We start from the raw sequence: 19,962 nt of genomic DNA, 5'->3' as shown, positions 1-19,962 counted from the left end.
AATAGAGACATCCCCCTAGGCCACTATCTGCCAGCACCCCTTGCTGGGAAGAGCCTGTTGACAGCCCTGGGTTTGCTCACCCAGATGGAGGGAGGGCACCTCCCTTCCCAGAGCAGTCCCCAGCTGTGTCCATTCTTTAGTGTTTGTAGAAGCTGCACTTTACTTGCCAGCTTAGCCCTGGCTCAGTCATCCCCCACACATCCCAGAAGAGCAAAATCTGTCCTCACACGCCCTCCCCGAGGGAGCCACTCGCCAGGGATACTGGGAGGTGATGCAGGGGATGCATAAGGACTTACACCAGCACAGGGCTGGTGTGTTCAGCCCATTCCTATGTCGGAGTTTCACTTCAGAGCCCCGGCGAATGCCTGCCGGCTGAGCACCACAATTTCCCCACTCTAGCCTAGAACCAAATGGATTTTTTCTGGCTGTGAGCATTCAGAAGCAGCCTCTGGGTATTTTCCCAGTTTCCGTTGTCTGCAAAGCCACTCTGGCACATACAGCCATACATCACACCAGCAAAAGTTTCTGGGAGTGACTTTTCCGTGGAATTCAGTTTTGAGTATTTAAAATTAAATTTGATAAGCTTTCTATGCACAGGCACTTCTCATCTCACTTGGACTGTTATGGGGAAAGGAAAATAAGGGGCTGTATCTCCTATGGTTACAGCTGCTCGACTCCCACTGATCTGGCCAGCGCCTGGGCCCCTTTGGAACCCCGGCACAGTACTATGGAAGTTTGTGGCCACAGAGCTGGCTGGATCCCCAGAAGCTGAATGCTGCCAAGTGAGTGGAGTGCTGGGCTGGGAAGTGTCTGCAGCACTCCCACGGGGAAGGATGTGCTGCTCAGTGTGTAAGAACTGGCTCTCCAGAAACAAAGAACGTGCATCAGTATGCTGATATAACTTTTTTTTTCCTTCTTTTTTGAGACTTGTTGCCCAGGCTGGAGTGCAGTGGCACGATCTTGACTCACTGCAAGCTCCGCCCCCCGTGTTCATGCCATTCTCCTGCCTCGGCCTCCTGAGTGGCTGGGACTACAGATGCCCGCTATCACGCCCAGCTAATTTTTTTGTATTTTTAGTGGAGGCGGGGCTTCACCGTGTTAGCCAGGATGGTCTTGATCTCCTGACCTTGTGATCCACCCGCCTTGGCCTCCTGAAGTGCTGGGATTACAGGCGTGAGCCACTGCGCCCGGCCGATATCACTTTAAGTTTTACTGATATAAAGTACATTATAGCACAGAATTCACAGTAACAAAATATATAATACTCTTTATTCCATAAGCCTATATGCTTTTGTTGATTTTTATCAGATTGTCTATCTGTACTCAAACTTACGATTGTGATGCAACCATGATTTGACAAACGGAGTTGCATCCTAACTCACGGCCTCTCCAACAAATTTATTGCCATTAAATCTGAAATGTGATCTACTGTAGAGATATTTCTAATCCGTATACAAATTATGTTAATTACCTAAAACAGCTCAACTTTGGCACTGTATATGTGAGAATGTTACCAGTTTGTTGACATGAGTGCTTTATTTGCTGAATCAGTTCGTTTTCAAATAAGATTCGTTTTAATCAGGTAAGGTAAGAATGCAGACATGGGCCGGGCGTGGTGGCTCACGCCTATAATCCCAGCACTTTGGGAGGCCAAGGCGGGTGGATCACAAGGTCAGGAGATCGAGACCATCCTAGCTAACACGGTGAAACCCCATCTCTACTAAAAATACAAAAAATTGGCTGGGTGTGGTGGCTCACGCCTGTAATTTACCCAGCACTTTGGGAGGCCGAGGCGGGCGGATCACATGGTCAGGAGATCTAGACCATCCTGGCTAACACGGTGAAACACCGTCTCTACTAAAAATACAGAAAATTAGCCGGGCGTGGTGGCAGGTGCCTGTAGTCCCACCTACTTGGGAGGCTGAGGCAGGAGAATGGCATGAACCCGGGAGGCGGAGCTTACAGTGAGCTGAGATCGCGCCACAGAGAGCAAGACTCAAAAAAAAAAAAGAATGCAGACCTGGAAATGATAAGGAGGAAAAAGTGTGTATACTCACTTAGAAACAGGAGGTGTGTCTTGCAGGGCCACATGGGACAGCCCCAGGGTGGGCCGCGAGGCAGAGGGAGCAGGCACCGTTGGCAGGAGCCTGTACTGTGACTTTTGTGGGAAGGAGGCCAGGGCAGATAGTGTAGGGTTGGCTAGTGAGTCATTTCTGCAGACTCCAGGGCACAGGGGCTGTCCCTAGTTGCCTGGTACATTTTCCCCTTGCTCCCTTTGCTTCCTGACCGACCCTGGTGCCTCTCCATGTGGCCCTGTGTGATGTGGGGTGGCCTGTCCTCTTGCCCTGTGAATATAACAAACTATCTTTTCATCATTTCCATGTCTGCATTCTTGTCCTACCTAAATAACAATAAAACCCACGTTAAAAACCAATAAGAGCTGTTCACGCCATTAGAAACACCACCGACTAAGAGTCCCTGAGGCCTTGCTCCTGGGTTGCCCTGGCTGAAGCTCCAGCGATGCTGATGGGGTGACTTTCTGTCTCATTGGCGGGGCACGGCCCAGAGCCGAGACGAGGACGGTGAGTAACCAGCATCTGCTCGGACCCAGCATTGTGCTCCGCAGCCTGCTGCTGCCTCTGAGGTTGACTCTCTGCCAACGGCACCTCAGTAAACCTAGGGGAAACCTCATCACCACCCAGAAAACGCTCACTGGGTTCTAAACGGACACACCCTGCTTCCGAATCCGTCGCTGAATCAGTGACTTCATTTAATAATAAATCTCACTTCCAAGCAGACCTTTGTATTTTTCCCTCACGGCATGTGATAGATCACGATGAAAGAAAAGCCACCTTTACGGTCTTTGTTTGACATATGCGGAAACCCAGGCTTGAGGAGGTGGGAGAATCCAGCAGGTCCCGAAGCCAGCAAACGGGAAACCAGGGGGCTGCAGTTTGGCTCCTTGATTCCAACCCCCAGGGACGTTTTCTGCTGTCTAGGAGAGACTGTAAACCTCCACTACAAGTTTGACGTCAATTACCATTTTAATCCTTGTTCCTGAGCCTCCCTGTGTGGGGTGCTTGTCAGGCCTGAGACTTCAGTCATCCCAGAGTCTTTGCTCCCTCAGACACTTCTAGCATCAAATGAAAACTTCCAGCCAGGTATAGTGGCTCACCCCTGTAATCCCCACACTTTGGGAGGCTGAGGCAGGAAGATCACTGAACCCTGGAGGTAGAGGCTGTGGTGAACTATAGTATGATGACACTGCTGCATTCTGTTTGGACGAACGGAGGCAAGATGGTGCACATCCGGGTTCTTCATCCCCCCTCCCAACTTTTCCCGGGCGCGCGAAAATGCAGCCGGCGCCCAGGGAGGGTGCAGACCAACTGGGTATGCGCCAGGTGATGTCAATCTGAAGAGACCAAGATTTACCTGGTCGCACCTGCGGAACGCCCCTGACACGCCCATGCCCCACCTATTGCCCTCCCACTCCTAGAAAAGCCGCTCTCAGCCATTGAGCCACGAGGACTTCCCAGCTTCCCAGTCCTGTCGGGATGTCGGAACTCTGTCCGAGAGCTTGGGGGAGGGGAACTCTGCCGGCCTTCTTTGCTGGAGGCCGACAGACTTCTTCTCCACACCTTAGGTTACTAAAATAAACTAGCAGTTTTGCTCCTGACCTGTGCCTACTTGCTGGTTCTTTTGTGCTCGCTCTGGTGGTCTTAGAAAAACAAGACACATTCCAGCCTAAGCTACAGAGCAAGACCCTGTCTCAAAAATTTTAAAATTAGGCCGGGTGCGGTGGCTCAAGCCTGTAATCCCAGCACTTTGGGAGGCCAAGACGGGTGGATCACTAGGTCAGGAGATCGAGACCATCCTGGCTAACACGGTGAAACCCCGCCTCTACTAAAAAATACAAAAAACTAGCCGGGCGAGGTGGCAGAGCCTGTAGTCCCAGCTACTCCAGAGGCTGAGGCAGGAGAATGGCGTGAACCCGGGAGGCGGAGCTTGCAGTGAGCTGAGATCCGGTCACTGCATTCCAGCCTGGGGACAGAGCGAGACTCCGTCCCCCCGAAAAAAAAAAAAAATTTAAAATTTAAATTAAATAATATATTTTTTTTAATAAAAGAAACTTCCCCCACTGCAGCATCACTCCGGCCCCTCCCTCATTCCCATCCGTATTACGGCGACCTCAGTCAGCCCTTCCAGGATCTCAATAGCTCCAATGCAGGACAGGGCTCCCGCCTTCTACAGTCAAGACCTCGGTGCAGCTGCATCCAGCCGGTGCTGCTGAGAACCTCAGGAGAAAGAAGCCCACCAGGCAGAGTTGGGGCAATCTTCCTCCAGGTTTCACCATTTGGGGTCTAATACTTGGCTTTAAACAATGTTGCCAAGAATAGGAAATGCCGTTCTCGTGTGGAAAGTCTTGTCTCTTTCACTCCTGCCTGCCATTCCTGTGTGGTGAACAAGAAACACTGTAATACATGAGGGGCTCTTCAGGGAGGAGTGTCAGGACCGCACCCGGCCCGGCCCTCTTCCTGCCCCGGGAGGCGCAGGCTGAGAAAAGCTCCGCAGGGGATTCAGGGGGAGGTGCCACGCCCCTCCTGAGTCCGCCCATTCTACTCGTTGAAATTCTTGCTGTGCTCTGCACACTTTTGCAAGGAAACCTATCAAGGCTGTCATTCTGAGTAAATACAAATATAAAATGAGGCCAGGCACAGTGGGTCACCCCTGTAATCTCAGCATTTTGAGAGGCCGTGGTAGGAGAATCACTTGAGCCCAGGAGTTCGAGACCAGCCTGGCAACATGAGATTCCTTACTTACAAAAAAGTTGTAAAAAATTAGCCAGGCGTTGTGGTGTGAGCCTGTGGTTCCAGCTACTCGGGAGGCTGAAGAGGGAGGATCACTTGAGCCCAGGAAGTAGAGGCTGCAGGGAGCCCTAATCACACCACTGCACTCCAGCCTGGGAGACAGAATGAGACTCTGTCTCCAATACATGAAATAAAAACACGGATGGCCAGGCGCGGTGGCGCTTGTCTTGTTTTTCTAAGACCAGCCGAGCGGGCGCAAAAGAATCAGCGGGTATGATGTCGGGACTGTGGGAAGTCTGTCCGAGAGCCCCACCGCGGGGGGACTCTGCCGGCCTCCTTTGCCGGAGGCCGACAGACTTCTCCCGCACACCTTAGGTGACCAAGAATAAACTGTGCAGTTTTGCTGTTACACTTGCCTACCCGCTGGTTCTTTTGCGCCCGCTCGGCTGGTCTTAGAAAAACAAGACAGCGCTCACTCCTGTAATCCCAGCACTTTGGGAGGCTGAGGTGGGTGGATCACGAGGTCAGGAGTTCAAGACCAGACTGACCAACATGGTGAAACCCCATCTCTACTAAAAATACAAACATTAGCTGGGTGTGGTGGCACATGCCTGTAATCCCAGCTACTCAGGAGACTGAGGCAGAAGAATCACTTGAATCTGGAAGGTGGAGGTTGCAGTGAGCGGAGACTGACCCCACTGCCCTCCAGCCCGGGCGACAGAGTGAGACTCCATTCAAACAAAACAAAACAAAAAACCTCAAACAGACCCCTGGTTTGAGTTTCCTTCTGGCTCATTTATATGTGTGAAATACACTGTGTTTAAATAGAATTGTTTGCCCCACAGAGACCCCCTCACCCCTTTTGCCAAGTGAGGACATAGCCAGAAGGCATAATCTATGGAAGTGGGTCCTCACCAGACACCAAGTCAGCCAGCACCTTGAAATTAGACTTCACGTCTCCAGAACTGTGAGAACTAAATTTCTGGGTTTTTTGTTTTTGTTTTTTAGACAGAGTCTTGCTCTGTCGCCCAGGCTGGAGTGCAGTGGCGCAGTCTTGGCTCACTGCAAGCTCCGCCTCCTGGGTTCACACCATTCTCCTGCCTCAGCCTCCCAAGTAGCTGGGACTACAGGCGCCGCCACCACGCCTGGATAATTTTTATATTTTTGGTAGAGACAGGGTTTCACTATGTTAGCCAGGTTAGTCTTGAACTCCTGACCTTGTGATCCAGCTGGCTCGGCCTCCCAAAGTGCTGGGATTACAGGCATGAGCCACCACGCCCGGCCATTTCTGTTCTTACAAGCCATCCAGCCTATGGCATTTTATTATAGCAGCCCAAACAGACTAAGACATTACTTATGTTCCTTTTACCTGTTTCCCAATTTTGTAAATAAATAAAAATCAATATAGGTCGATTTTTCACATTTAAAAAGCAGTATCTTCTGTAACATTTTCATGTTGGAACATACTGTTAATCATAGAACTATGTTTTTCTTACCAGAGCATATGTTTTTAAAATTGAAAATTTGGTGGTTGTGTTTATAGAAAGAAAAATTATCATTAGGGGACAAAGAAAGAGCTCCAGAAAACTCTTTTCTTGTTTAGGAGACAGGGTCTTGCTCTGTCACCCAGGCTGGAGCGCAGTGGCATGGTCACACCTCACTGCAGCCTTAGACTCCTGGGCTCAAGGGATTCTCCTGCCTCAGGCTCCGGAGAAGCTGGGATTACAGGCGCACACCACCATGGCTGGCTAATTTTTGTATTTTTATTATAGTAAAGATAGGATTTCACCATGTTGGCCAAGCCGGTCTCCAACTCCTGGGCTCAAATGATCCACCCGCCTCAGCTTCCCAAAGTGCTAGGATTACAGGCATGAGCCGCCAAGCCTGGCCACTTTTTTTAGTTGCATATTTTGTAGCAATGAGATCTCACTGTGTTGCTCAGGCTTGTCTCAAACTCCAGGCCTCAAGCAAGACTCCTGCCTCGTCCTTCCCGAGTGTTGGGATTGTAGGCATGAGCCACCTCTCCTGGCCACGAGCTATTCATTTTTAACATGAAGATCTCATGACATGGTTGTATTGAGTGGAGCAGTGGATGGAAAGGTTGCCTCTTCCAGCCTGTTCCACGAGACCTGAGACTAATCGGCTCCTCACCCAGCCCAGGTGTGTGGGACTCTGATTTTCATCCCAGAGTCTTGGGATCTTCTCTTCCTTCGGCATGCGTTTCACTGTCCAGGGGACCAGTCAGCTACAAGCTGCCCAGCTGAACGCCCAGGTTAACCTGCCTCTGTGTGCAACGGCCCACACCCTCAGCACTGAGGCGCAAAAAAGGCCTCAGCGCCCTGTGGCCTTGATGCCTGGATGTCAGGGCCCAAGGCTGACGTGTCACACACAGCCTGAGGTTCCTCCAGCCACATCTGTGCCTCCCCAGTGACTCTGGCACCTGCATTTGTGTTGCAGATTCTGGGATTCACCCTGCGAAGGCTGTGACTGTGACCTGACCATGACCAGAAGGCCAAAGGCCGCGCCTCAGAGGAGCTGAAGCTTAATCAGACACTTGGCTGAAGGACAGCAACTGCCACACAGCTCCTCCCTGAACACCTGTCTCTCAGATCAGCTAATTTAGTGATTTGGTTTTCGAATGCGATAGATTTAGAATTAGCTTTGGTGAAATTTAGTTATTTAGTTTACTAATGGTAATAGATTTCGAATTTGCTTTGGTGATATTTTTTGCATTTTATGTTGTAAGTTTTTATATACAACAATAATTACGAGTTGTTTAAAACTATTCTTACATAAAATGAAGCAAATATGTAGAAAACAATCCAAAACAAAGATAGCTCTTAATTATTGTAAGGTAATGCACCCTTGTGATCACCACCGAGGCCTCTCTGCCTCTCATTCACAGAACCCTCACTGATTCTTTTTTTTTTAAGATGGAGTCTTGCTCTGTCGCCCAGGCAGGAGTGCAGTGGCATGATCTTGGCTCACTGCAACCTCTACCTCGCAGGTTCAAGCGATTCTCCTGCCTCAGCCTCCTGAGCAGCTGGGACTGCAGGCACCCGCCGCCACGCCTGGCTAATTTTTTGTATTTTTAGTAGAGATGAGGTTTCACCATTTTAGCAAAGATGGTCTCAATCTCCTGACCTCATGATCCGCCTGCCTCGGCCTCCCAAAGTGCTGGGATTACAGGCGTGAGCCACCGCGCCCGGCCGGCTACCCCCCTTTGTGAGTTCAGGTTGGGGTTGGGGGAGAGCTGTGGTGTGAGGCCCTTCGAGAGTCCTGCTGACTCGCTGGATACAAACCTGACTCAGACAGGTTTGCAGGGGCAACTCAGAGTCTGGGTTATGGGCTCAGTGCTGGACCAGCAAGTCCTGGGTCAGCCAAGCCGCAACCCCTGTAAGCTGGAGCAAGCCACAGGGGTGGGGGCTGGGTTTCCGGAGGCAGGGAGAGGGCAGGGCTGTGAGTACAGGGGGCAGTCAGCTGAGAGCTGACCCCTGGGACAGAACTCTGGGACTGCTGACCCAAGACCTCAGGACCCTTCACAGTTTACTTGCAAGCTGTCGAGGAGAGCCTCTGTGACCTGTGTGCCTGGAAGATACGACTTCTCTGACCGGCGCATAGCACCTAGCTCCAGGAGGACAGGCGGCTTCCTCCATGTGGGGAGGCCCTGGCCCCATTTCTCTGGAAGACTGCATGCCCTGGAGGACAGGAACGGGGCCTGAGTCTGCGCGACCCAACTCCCCAAGGAGAGTGACTTGGCTCCCATATCCCTGCCCAGGGAGGAGGGAGACCTTCCCTCCCCGAGGAGCTGGAGACACAGTGGAACGTGGGAGATGGCTCTGGTGGGCCAGAAACCAGAGCAAGAAGCTTCTTGGGTGGTTTTTATTTTGTCAGGCCTGGGGCAGGGGTGGCCTTAGGTGGACAGGAGAGCCCAGAGATGGAAACACGTCAGGAGCGTGTAGAGCTCAGCGAGGAGGCCGGCCTGAGGTGAGCACGCTTGTGGTTAGGAGACCGGGGGCCGCGGCCCTTCACAGGCTCCCCAGCAGAATCAGCCGCAGGAGGAAGGTGTGAGCAGCCAGAAGGGCTGCGCAGAGCCCGGGTTTATAGACGGTACCCTGAGAGGTCATGCTGTCCAGGGCTGGGGGCATCTCCTGAGGAGGAGCCAAGGCAGGATCCAGAGGGAGACTCTCCCTCTTCTTCTGGCTAATCCAGTTGGTGAAGTAGGTGAGCCTGGTGAAGACGCTGGGGCCGATGGGTGAGCGGCAGTCGAGGCTCCAACTAGACAGCCCCATCAGGAACCAGGTACCATTTAACGGGCAGACGAGGGGACCCCCGGAGTCTCCCTGAGAACAGAGAGGACATGGGTGGTGGGGACCAAGGCAGGGAGGGACACGCATTGTTCAGGGCAGGAGGGGGCCTTACGCTTCTCCAGGATGGAGTGTGAGAAGCAAGGTGTGCGGCAGGTGTCCCCACTGTCTGAGTGAGTGGCGCTCATCAGTCACCTGGGCGATGTTAGAAGCCCAGACCCAGGACAGACCTCCTGGATCAAAATCTGGAAGACGGGGCTCTGGAGCCCCACTCCACAAAGCTCCCAAGGTAGACCCTGGGCAGAGCCTCCAGGCTGGCAGTCACAGACCCATGAGAATAAGCAGGGGATTCTAGGAGATGGACATCCAGGCCTAGCCCTCCTGACCCTAGTGGGGAAAAGGCACCGCCTGTGGTCCCTGGGGTGGCTGGGTGCCAGCCTGGAGGGCTGGCTGCGCCTTGGCCTGAATTCTCAGCCCAGCACTGCATCCCACCAGTATTTTGTTCTTTTTTAACTTTTTTAAAAAAAATTGAAATGGAGATGGAGATCTTGCCATGTTACCAGCTGATCTTGAACTCCTGGTATCAAGTGATCCTCCCGCCTTGGCTTCCAAGGTGCTGGGATTAAATCTAGTCCCGAATCCAGATGTCCTTGACTTATTAAGGTCTCTAGTGTTCCCTCCATTTCTTGGTGGAGCTTTTCAGAAAATGCCAGGCTGTGGGATGTGCTGAGGGGAAAAGAGGTGCTGCCTGTGCCCAGCCTGGGGGTAGGGCAAGGGCCAGGGGCTCCCAGGTGAGCGTGGGGGATTATGAGTGTGGCAGGGCCCCTGAACGGGGAAGTCCCTGACACCCTGGGCAGAGCAACCCCATCCCATAGGCCAAAAAGGGAATCCCAAGGAAACAAGCGTCCTCCTGCCATGTGTGCAATCAGCAAGACCAAGCCTCTTCTGTGTGCAGACAGCACCGAGGAGGCCCTGAGGGACATTCCACATGAACAGACATCACAGATGTGGTGTGTAGACTGGGGTGACCTGGAAGGACCCCAGAAGGGCTGCTCTGATCCTAGAGCTTCTCTGAGCCAACACAGGAAGGAGGGGCAAGGCCTGACTGTGCCAGCCCACAGCCTCGTCAGTGGGCAGGGAACCCAGGGGACCTCGTGCAGATTCTGTCTGATAGGATGGTTCTGGCCTGAGCCCCATTAGGACACAACTGCAGAAGGGATGGCAGAGGCTAGTAGGAAATGGTCAACAGACAGGACTTGCCATATCTGACCCTTTCTCTCTGTCAAAGGAAATGGGCAAAGCAGGGCAATCAGGCCCAGTGGTACACGGTGGGCTGTTGGTGTCTGGAGGCTGAGGAGGCCGCTCCAAGGAGGACAGCAGAGAGCAGGAGGGGCCGCCCGCAGTGTCTGATGGGGGATGCTGCACCAATGCCTGACGGCACGGCTGTGGCGAGGACAGAGCCCAGGAAGCAAAAGAGGGCACAGGCAGGCACCCTGGGGTGAGCCCTGCTGGGATGGGTGGGGTGGGAGGAGGTTGTGGGGAGCAGGGAGGGTGCCTGTAGGGCATTTGTGATGGGAGTCATCAAAGAATGTTTCTGCACCATGGGGTGACCAAAGAGAAAGAAAAAGAGGGAGGTGCAAGACGGGGAGAGGAGGCCGGGCACGGTGGCTCACGCCTGTGATCCCAGCACTTTTGGGAGGCTGAGGCAGGCGGATCACTTGAGGTCAGGAGTTCGAGACCAGCCCAGCCAAGATGATGAAACCCCATCTCTACTAAAAATATGAAAATTAGCCGGGCGTGGTAGTGCATCCCAGTTACTCGGGAAGCTGAGGCAGGAGAATCACTTGAATCTTGGAGGCAGAGGTTGCAGTGAGTCGAGATTGTGCCACTGCACTCCAGCCTGGGCCCTGTATCAAAAAAAACAAAAGACGGAGAGATCCTGCACTTCCTCTCTGGGCCTCAGTCCCCCACTATAAAATGGAAAGATGACACAGAGTGGGGGAAGACATTCGTAATATATGAACATATCCAACAAAGGGCTCACGTCCCCAATAGACAAAGAGCTCCTGTGATTCCGAATGAAAGGCAGACAATCCCATAGTTGGCAGAAAACTTGCATGGACACTTTACAAAAGAGGCAATAAGCATATAACAAAGGGCTTATCTTCACTAGTCACCAGAGAAATGCACATTAAAAACCACACACAAGAGTTCATATGAAAATAGCAAGACAGTTTGAAGGACAGGCAGCAACCTGAACTATCACTCATCAGCTGGTGGGAATGAAAATTGGTACAACCAGGTTGCAGAGTTTCTCAGACGATCAACGAGAGATGAACGTGTGCATATCTCACGGCAAGGCAATTCCATTGCCAGGGTGACCGCCAACCAGAATGGGAATCTGTGTGCTCTGAAACGCGTGCACCAGGAGGTCCACAGCAATTCTATTTGCAACAACCTCAAATGGGAACCACCCAAATGCTACCCACACTAGAATGGATAAGTAAATTGCAGTGTCTTTGCACAGTGGAATAGCATACGGCAATAAAAATGAACAATACGGACTGCACACCAGATGGATGCAGCCCACAGACACAACATTGACTCAGGGGACCAGGCAAAAGCTTGCATACCATGCGGTTACACTCAGCTAAAAGTCCCCACATGAAGCCATGGTGCTTTAGAAAGCAGGCAGGGTTAGCGTCAGGAATGGGGCATGGATGAAACCCATGGGTGCCAGGTACATGAGTGGTCAGTCTCTGAAAATTCCTCTGCAGGACACTTGTACTTATGCCCTTCCCTGTGCATGGTGTGCTTCAGCAAGGTTTCTTTTTTTTTTTTTTTTTGAGACGGAGTCTCACTCCGTCACCCAGGCTAGAGTGCAGTGGTGTGATCTCGGCTCACTGCAACCGCCGCCTCCCGGGTTCAAGCGATTCTCCTGCCTCAGCCTCCCGAGTAACTGGGACTATAGGCACACGCCACCATGCTTGGCTGATTTTTGTATTTTTAGTAGAGATGGGGTTTCACCATGTTGGTCAGGCTGGTCTCGAACTCCTGACCTCAGGTGATCCACCCGGCTCAGCCTCCCAAAGTGCTGGGATTACAGATGTGAGCCCCTGTTTACCCGTCCAACAACGCTTCTTAAAAGATACAAAGAAAATGGATGGGCCAGTGCTTTTGGGGGGCTTCTGTGCTGGCTCTGACACCTCAGGCTTGGCTGGGCTCGGAAAGAAGTCAGGGCTGGGGCAGGGTCCAGAGGAGACCCTGTGGCAGAGGCCCAGGACAGCACAGGCGAGAGAGATTGAGCCCACTCACCCGGCAAATGGCTTTTCCCGTTATGAGGTCCCCAGCGCACAGCATGTCCTCGTGGATGGTGTAGTCACTGCTGCTTGGCTGGCCGGGGTGCTGGGGCTGGAAAAAGGATCCGCAGACACTATTTTCCATGACACCGACCTCTGCCTCCTGAAGTTGGAAGGGCTCAGGCAGGAAGACTGTGGGAGGAGGTGTTAGATGTGCAGCCAGAGGGAAGCCCTCCCTTCCCAGCCCGCTCACCCAGGGAAGGCACACCAAGATGAGAGGACAGGCAAAGGGGAAGGGCCTGCAGTAAGAAGAGCCAGGAGGGAGGCCAATGTGGCTGCAAGGGAGCAGGCGTGGGGTGAAGGGTGAGGCGCAGCAGCCCGGGGCCCAGAGCGGGGGCCCTCCTAGCCAGGATGTGGTGCTGGAGGTGTCATTCCAAACACACTGGGACAGAATAGAAGGGTCTTATGCATCAAAAACAAGCCCTCTGGCTGCTAAGAGGAGGCAGAGCTGGAGGCAGGGAGAGTGGCAGCTGGAGTGGCAGCCTGGCTGGTGGCATACCTAGCAGGTGTCAGGCGGGCTTGAGCAGTGTGACAAATCAGACACGCCCTTCCTCAAGGAGCAACTGGTCTGGGGACACTTGGGCTGTGGTTCCAGATGTTGTCCCAGATCTGGCCTGGGGTCTCCATGTGGGCAAAGCCTGATGACAGTGGCCCACCCCTGCACAATGCCTGCCCTGTGTGGGCCTCATGGGTCCTTGGGGGCTGCTGGTGTGTACAGAGAGAAGGATGACTGGAGCCCAGATCTCTCATCAAGGTCAATGGCTCTCTGCTGGGTAGCTGCTCCAACTAACTGATGACTTCCCCAGGCCCTAACTCCTCCTCTCCCACCTGGAGAATCTTCTCTGCCTTGATTCTTAGAGAATGACAGTCCCTGGGAGGCCGAGGTGGGTGGATCACCTGAGGCTGGGAATTCGAAACCAGCCTGACCAACATGGAGATATCCCATCTCTACTAAAAACACCAAATTAGCCAGATGTGGTGGCTCATGCCTGTAACCCTAGCTACTCAGGAGGATGAGGAGAATCGCTTGAACCCGGGAGGTGGGGGTTGTGGTGAGCCAAGATCATGCCATTGCACTCCAGCCTGGGCAACAAGAGCGAGACTCCACCTCAAAAAAAAAAAAAAAAAAAGTTTGAGAATGACAGTCTCAGGAGGCTGTCTTTGGAGGACCAGCTGCTCTCATGACTAGGGCCATGTGACTGACATTCAGTGGCAAGGGCAGGGAGGCCAGCTCTGGCCCGCTAATGGAAGGAAGTCCTGTCCTAAACGCCTCCTCTGAGATAGTCTGCCAGATCATGACCCCGCGAATAATTCCCAATCGCCATTCTACTGTTTTGCACTCACTATGTTTTCCTAAATCAAAAGCATTCACTCTTTCGCTGGAGCCTTTGCCTAACATTTCTTCCCTCTCAGTCTACAAATATACAAATATATGACAGATATGCCAGGTGAGCAGCGAGGTTCACATCCACAGAGGTGAGTGTTCTTCAGCCATAAACACCTGGGCCGGAGGACAGACCTGCTCACTTTTTTTGTTTTTGAGACAGAGTCTTGCTCTGTTGCCCAGCTGGAGTGCAGTGGTGTGATCTCGGCTCACTGCAACCTTCGCCTTCCTGGTTCAAGCGATTCTCCTGCCTCAGCCTTCCCAGTAGCTGGGACGACAGGCACCTGCCACCACGCCCAGTTAATTTTTGTATATATATATGTGTCTGTGTGTGTGTGTGTATATATATATATATTTTTTTTTTTTTAAGTAGAGCTGGGGTTTCACCATGTTGACCAGGATGGTCTTGATCTCTTGACCTCGTAATCTGCCCACCTTGGTCTCCCAGAGTTCTGGGATTACAGGCGTGAGCCACGGCACCCGCAGGCCTACTCTTACTTGTTACTGATGCCCAGCACCTTCCACTACCATGGAAGCTCCACTTGGTGAGGCCCTGGAGGAGGTCAGACCGCAGCAGGCCCTTGTCGTCAGGGTGGAGTCAGTAACATTCAGAACCAGGGAATCCTGAATGGCTCAGAGTCAAAGAGCCCAAGTGCCTGCCTCCAAAAGTGGGAGATGCTCAGGCCACTTGACTGCACTGCTCACCATCCTCGGTGACCATTCCCCAACCAGATATCCAGCAGGAGCTGTCAGGGGCCAACGACGTGGTGGGTTCTGGAAGGCAGGCGGGGAGGATGTGGGAGCTGAATTCCACGTGACGGTGCAGCTGCAGCAGGGTGATGTCACTCCCCATGCGGTGCCACTTGTTATAGTCAGCATGCACCATGATCCTATTCACTGTCATCTGCCGGCTGTGCTCTGTGGGATGGTTCAGCTGGTTGTACCCAAGTAGGATCCGGTAATCAGATGGGTTAGTGGACCTGTTGTGGGGAGGCTCCTCTGAGTGCTGGGCCGGCACCCTCACCCCGGCTGCCCAGCTGGCAGGCACCCAGACCGCACCATCACTCTGGGGTTACTCTTTCCTCCCTTCCTCATGTCAGATAGCCCTGCTTTGGTCTTGACAAGAGCTTGAGGGCCTTCAGGACACTTGGCCTTGGATGATTCCTGTGGCTTTCTCAGCATGCCCCAGACTCAAAGGAGTCGAGAATCTTAGTGCAGAAAACACTGGGGGTGCATTACACTTCACCCCTTCATTTCAGAAGAGAAGAGACTTGGCTCATTCCTAGCTCTGACCAGAACCCTCCTGAGGCCCCATGACCTACAGTAATTCTCGAAGACCCTATTTCCCTAGCCAGTACGCTCCACCCCCTTCTCCCCAGTCCTCATGCACCACCATCTCCAAGGCTGCCCCACCTGGTGACTGGAAGTCAGCAGGTATTGATGGAGCACATGGAGGAGTTCATGGAACTGAACTTGTTTCCAGAAAACGAGTGACTTTCCAACCCACAGGTCCTGGCTGTGTGGTCCTCCTCCCGCCACATGCCTGCATCCACCTCCCCCAAGGCCTCTCCTGCTCCAAGCCCCTGTCTGGCGCAGGGTCTACCATGGTCCTGGGCTTGTGCCTCACTTTCCTGACAGGATGAGAAGCCTCAGGGTGGGCCTTGCATCTCTGTATACCGCACAATGGGCCTCACTTGAGGCCTGGCACCTGCGGGTGCTGAATAAATCAGTGGGACCTGAGGAAGATGCTACAGCCAGCTATGTCCAAAGCTCTGGCTTCTGGCTCAGAATTTGACATCCTCCCCGACTCCCTTAGAGCACACAGCAAGCCCAGGAAGCATTGGAGGAGTAACTCAGTCTCCTGACCCTCTCTGCCTGATGCCTCCTGGGACAGAGGCCATCTGTTTCATCTTTCACGCTCGTCTGTGGGGATGGTGGCACATAATTCTCCAGAAGTGACAAAACCCCCCTGGCTGGACATACAGAGTCACAGGACCCTTCTGGGGAAGAATGTGCCAGCATATGTGGGTAGCCAGGACCCAGGGGAGCCTTCGGCAAGTGTTCCCTGGACAGCCTGCAATGAGCCCTGGTGGAAGGGGCCAGGCACTCGACCATGCATGCCTGGCCCTGGGAAGCCCTGGAAGTGTCACTCTGTCTCATCACCTGAAGCATGTGTCAAGTGTGTGTGACCTGGGATGCTGCACACCCACTACCATTTACACAAGAAAAACCAAGGCCCACTGAGATTGTATGGATGGCCTAGAGCTGGGCAAGATGCAGAAACCAAAGCTCACCCTGAGTGGAACATCAGGATTTTGATTCCTAAAGTTTACAGCAGATGGAGAGTGGGCTGGAGGTGGTTCCCTTTAAAAATAAAGTCTGTTGGGCCGGGCGCGGTGGCTCAAGCCTGTAATCCCAGCACTTTGGGAGGCCGAGACGGGCGGATCACGAGGTCAGGAGATCGAGACCATCCTGGCTAACACGGTGAAACCCCGTCTCTACTAAAAAATACAAAAAACTAGCTGGGTGAGGTGGCGGGCGCCTGTAGTCCCAGCTACTCAGGAGGCTGAGGCAGGAGAATGGTGTGAACCTGGGAGGCGGAGCTTGCAGTGAGCTGAGATCCGGCCACTGCACTCCAGCCTGGGCGACAGAGCAAGACTCCGTCTCAAAAAAATAAAATAAAATAAAATAAAATAAAGTCTGTTTTTCTCTATTTATTGATAATCCCAACTAGAGTGGATTAATTTTCATTTAGCTATTTATTTTATTTTATTTTGTTCTATTTTATTTTATTTTTGAGACAAGATCTGGCTTTGTGGCCCAGGCTGGAATGCAGTGGCACAACCACATTTCACTGCAGCCTCAACCTCCCTGGGCTCAGGTGATCCTCCTGCCTCAGCCTCCTCAGTAGCAGGGACCACAGGCATGCCTCATCGTACTTGGCTAATTTTTTATTTTTAGTAGAGATGGGGTTTTGCCATGTTGCCCAGGCTGGTCTTGAACTCTTGGGTTCAAGCAGTCCACCCGCCTGGCCTCCTAAAGTGCTGGGATTACAGGTGTGAGCCACCGTGACAGGCCTTAACTATTTATTTATTTTTACTTTTAATTATTTACTTATTTTCAGACAAGGTCTCATCCTGTCGCCTGGGGTGGGGTGCAATGGTGCAATCACAGTCACTGCAGCCTTGGCCTCCCAGGCTCAAGTGATTCTCCCGAGTAGCTGGGAGTACAGGTGCACACCACCAGGCCTGGCTAATTTTTGTAATTTTTGTAGAGATGAGGCGTCACTATGTTGCCCGGGCTGGTCTGGAATTCCCGGACTCATACAATCCTCCCACCTTAGCCTCCCGAAGTACTAGGATTACAGGTGTGAGCCATCACACCCAGCTCCATTTAGCTGTTTCAAAGTAATGTGAGTGTAATGAGACAACCACACCCTCTTAGCAGGTTGACCCATGTGGGGTGGGGTGGACTGGTGGGGGCGGAGGGGATGCCCAACCCCAGAGTGAGAGATGAGGTAGGATCCTTTGCCTGGGAGATGACACACACTTGGTCAGGAGGCTGGAGCAGTGTGATGGGCAGGGACAGCATTCCAGGCACAGGGCACTGCTGGGTCAAAGGCAGGACACCTGGGGGCAGCAAACTGTCCCAGAACAAAGCCTACAAAGAAAAGGCTGCGCCCTCACTTTGGGCTTCCCTCTCACATGCCCTCCCACAGCAGAGCCCTGAGGGAAGATGCACCTTTGGAAGCAGTGAGCAGCAGAGGCCACCCAGTTGCTGTCGATGAGGGCAGCTCCGCAGATGTGCCTGCCTAGATAGAGTAGACTGGCCTGCCATGGCCACCGCTCAGGTTCCGCCCTCTGGCCTCCGAAGATCTTCCCGGTGGGACTCCCGGAGGAATTCCCGCTGAATCTGGTCTTCCCACACACTGTGGAGACAGCCCAGCAATGAGGTGCCTGCGTGACGGACGCCAGCTCCTGGTGCCCCCAAATGTCAGGATCAACAGGACCCGGGCCCACCATGCCCCTCCTCTCCCTTCACAGGAGGGACATGTCCAAGGTTCAGGGTGAAGCCACGCGGCCCATGGGACAGCACCACCTGGATGACCCGGGAACACACAGCCCAAGGCCCCTTTCAGGGGCAACGGCCGGTGGGGCTGGGGGCTGAGCACTGGGGCCGGCTTCTCCCAGGCCTCGATGCCCTGTGTGTTGGCGCAGAAGCGGCTGCAGAAGGGATGCACCGCACCCCTGTGCGGCCCCTGAGCGGCTGTGCCCCCCTTCCCGGCCCAGTGTGCCCCAGACGGAAGCGAACGAGACACTCCGCCCACAGTCCCGTCTGCAGCAGCATTTCCCGGTCCTGGAAATGAGGGTGTGTGGGGCGCTGGACCGCGGAGGCCTGAGATCCACCCCGGCAGGGCCAGCGCGGGGAGCCCCATCCTCTCCGCTCCTTCAAAGGCGCCTTCCTCCCAGGGCCCGAGAACCAGACCTGGCCTGGCCGGGCCCTCCGGGCTGGGGTCCGCGTCGGGCGGAAGGCGGGCGACCTCTGCTCCTCGCTCCCTCCGGGCCACCCCGCCCACTCACCTGCAGAGAGGGACGAGGTGCACGGGACGCGCAGCAGCAGGAGGAGTGGCCAGAGGATCGTGGGCAGCGCGCAGTGTCCCCGCCGGCCCCGGCCTGAGCGCTCTGCCCCCGCGTCCCTCATCCGGCCGGTGGCCTGGGCGTCCCAACGGGGCGGAGAGCGCGGCGCGTGGCCAACCGCGGGGCTCCGGGAAACCGCCCGCGGCCATCGGGGTGCTGGGACCGGATCCCAGGCGGGCGGGTGTGGGGAGCCCGGGTCCGTGGGAGGCAGGGGTCACTGGGAACCCCCAGAGCGTCCCAGGGCCCCTCCCTCCAGGAACTCCGCTGTGCAGGGGAGACATGAAGGCAACTATGGCCCAAGCCCAGAAATATACAGTAATGGTGAGAGGGCAAGTGCTTGCATCGCGTCATCAAGCATTTCCAGCTTGCTTTCCGAGTTCAACCCACTCCTCCACAAGGACGCCGGCTCCTGGGATTAGGTCAGGCCCACCAGGGACAATATAATATCCTTTTCTTAAACTCCAGCATGCCACAGTCATGAGAGGGCGGTGCCGTCTCAGTCACAGGTCCCTCCACACTCAACAGGAGGGTCATAGACAGCAGCTGGGTGGCAGGGAGTCATCTCAGAATTCTGCCTAACACAGCCCAACCTCCGGCCTCCAGTGACCCATGTCCCTCCCAATCCCCAAAATGCATTCAGCATACCTCAAGGTTACCAAGAGCCTCATCCTGTTACCGGAACAGGGCCTGATTTAGACATGAAGAGAGGAATTCGGGCGGGTCCATAAAGTGAAAGCACGTTTCTTAAGAAAGTAAAGGAATAAAAGAATGGCTACTCCACAGGTAGTTGCCCATTTTTATGGTTATTTCTTGATTATATGCTAAACAAGGGGTGGATTATTCATGAGTTTCCAGGGAAAGGGATAGACAATTACCAAAACTGAGAGTTCCTCCCTCTTTTAGACCATATAGGGTAACTTCCTGACCTTGCAGTAAACTGTCATGGCACTGGTGGGAGTGTCTCTGAGCATATAATGAGTATTGAGGACCACCAGAAGTCACTCTTGTCGCCATCTTGGTTTTGGTGGGTATTGGCTGGCTCCTTTACCCCAACCTATTTTAACAAGATCTTTATGACTTGTATCTTTTGCCTACCTCCTATCACATTCTGTGACTTAGAATACCTAACCTCCTGGGGGCCGGGCATGGTGACTCACACCTGTAATCCCAGCACTTTGGGAGGCCAAGGTGGGCAGATCACCTGAGGTCAGGAGTTCCAGACCAGCCTGGCCAACACAGTGAAACCCCGTCTCTAATAAAGATACAAAAATTAGCAAGGCATGGTGGCAGGTGTCTGTAGTCCCAGCTACTTGGGAGGCTGAGGCAGGAGAACAGCTTGGACCTGGGAGGCAGAGGTTGCAGCAAGCCGAGATCATACCACTGCACCCCAGCCTGGGTGACAGAGCTAGACTTTGTCTTTAAAAAAAAAAAAAAAAAAAAGGCCAGGCGCGGTGGCTCACGCCTGTA

The 19,962-nt window shown here is 53.5% G+C and overlaps 1 protein-coding gene across 1 annotated transcript; it reads right to left on the bottom strand.

Moving 5' to 3' along the window:
* Window positions 1–8,704: 8,704 nt before the first annotated feature.
* On the bottom strand, window positions 8,705–18,559 carry LOC111528109 (serine protease 40). The gene is made up of 5 exons (XM_023194740.1): window positions 18,439–18,559; window positions 17,600–17,786; window positions 14,564–14,838; window positions 12,431–12,606; window positions 8,705–9,151 (listed from the first exon to the last, which is right to left on the bottom strand). The coding sequence occupies exons 1-5, from the start codon at window positions 18,557–18,559 to the stop codon at window positions 8,837–8,839; spliced, it is 1,074 nt and encodes a 357-aa protein (XP_023050508.1). The 3' UTR covers window positions 8,705–8,836.
* Between the last annotated feature and the right edge of the window lie 1,403 nt (window positions 18,560–19,962).

This window comes from Piliocolobus tephrosceles, chromosome 11, assembly GCF_002776525.5.
Source record: "Piliocolobus tephrosceles isolate RC106 chromosome 11, ASM277652v3, whole genome shotgun sequence".
Classification (NCBI taxonomy): Eukaryota; Metazoa; Chordata; class Mammalia; order Primates; family Cercopithecidae; genus Piliocolobus; species Piliocolobus tephrosceles.
The sequence above is the reverse complement of the archived record's forward strand: the minus strand, read 5'-3'. Positions and strand labels throughout refer to the sequence as shown.

Bases quoted from the DNA above. Each gene is read 5' to 3' on its own strand.
- LOC111528109 (XM_023194740.1), bottom strand. From the start codon at position 18,559: ATGAGGGACGCGGGGGCAGAGCGCTCAGGCCGGGGCCGGCGGGGACAC. The intron at 17,787-18,438 runs GTGAGTGGGCGG...CTGTCTCCACAG, and splicing joins CACCTCGTCCCTCTCTGCAG to TGTGTGGGAAGACCAGATTC. The intron at 9,152-12,430 runs GTGAGTGGGCTC...CTCTGTTCTCAG, and splicing joins CGGGAAAAGCCATTTGCCGG to GGAGACTCCGGGGGTCCCCT.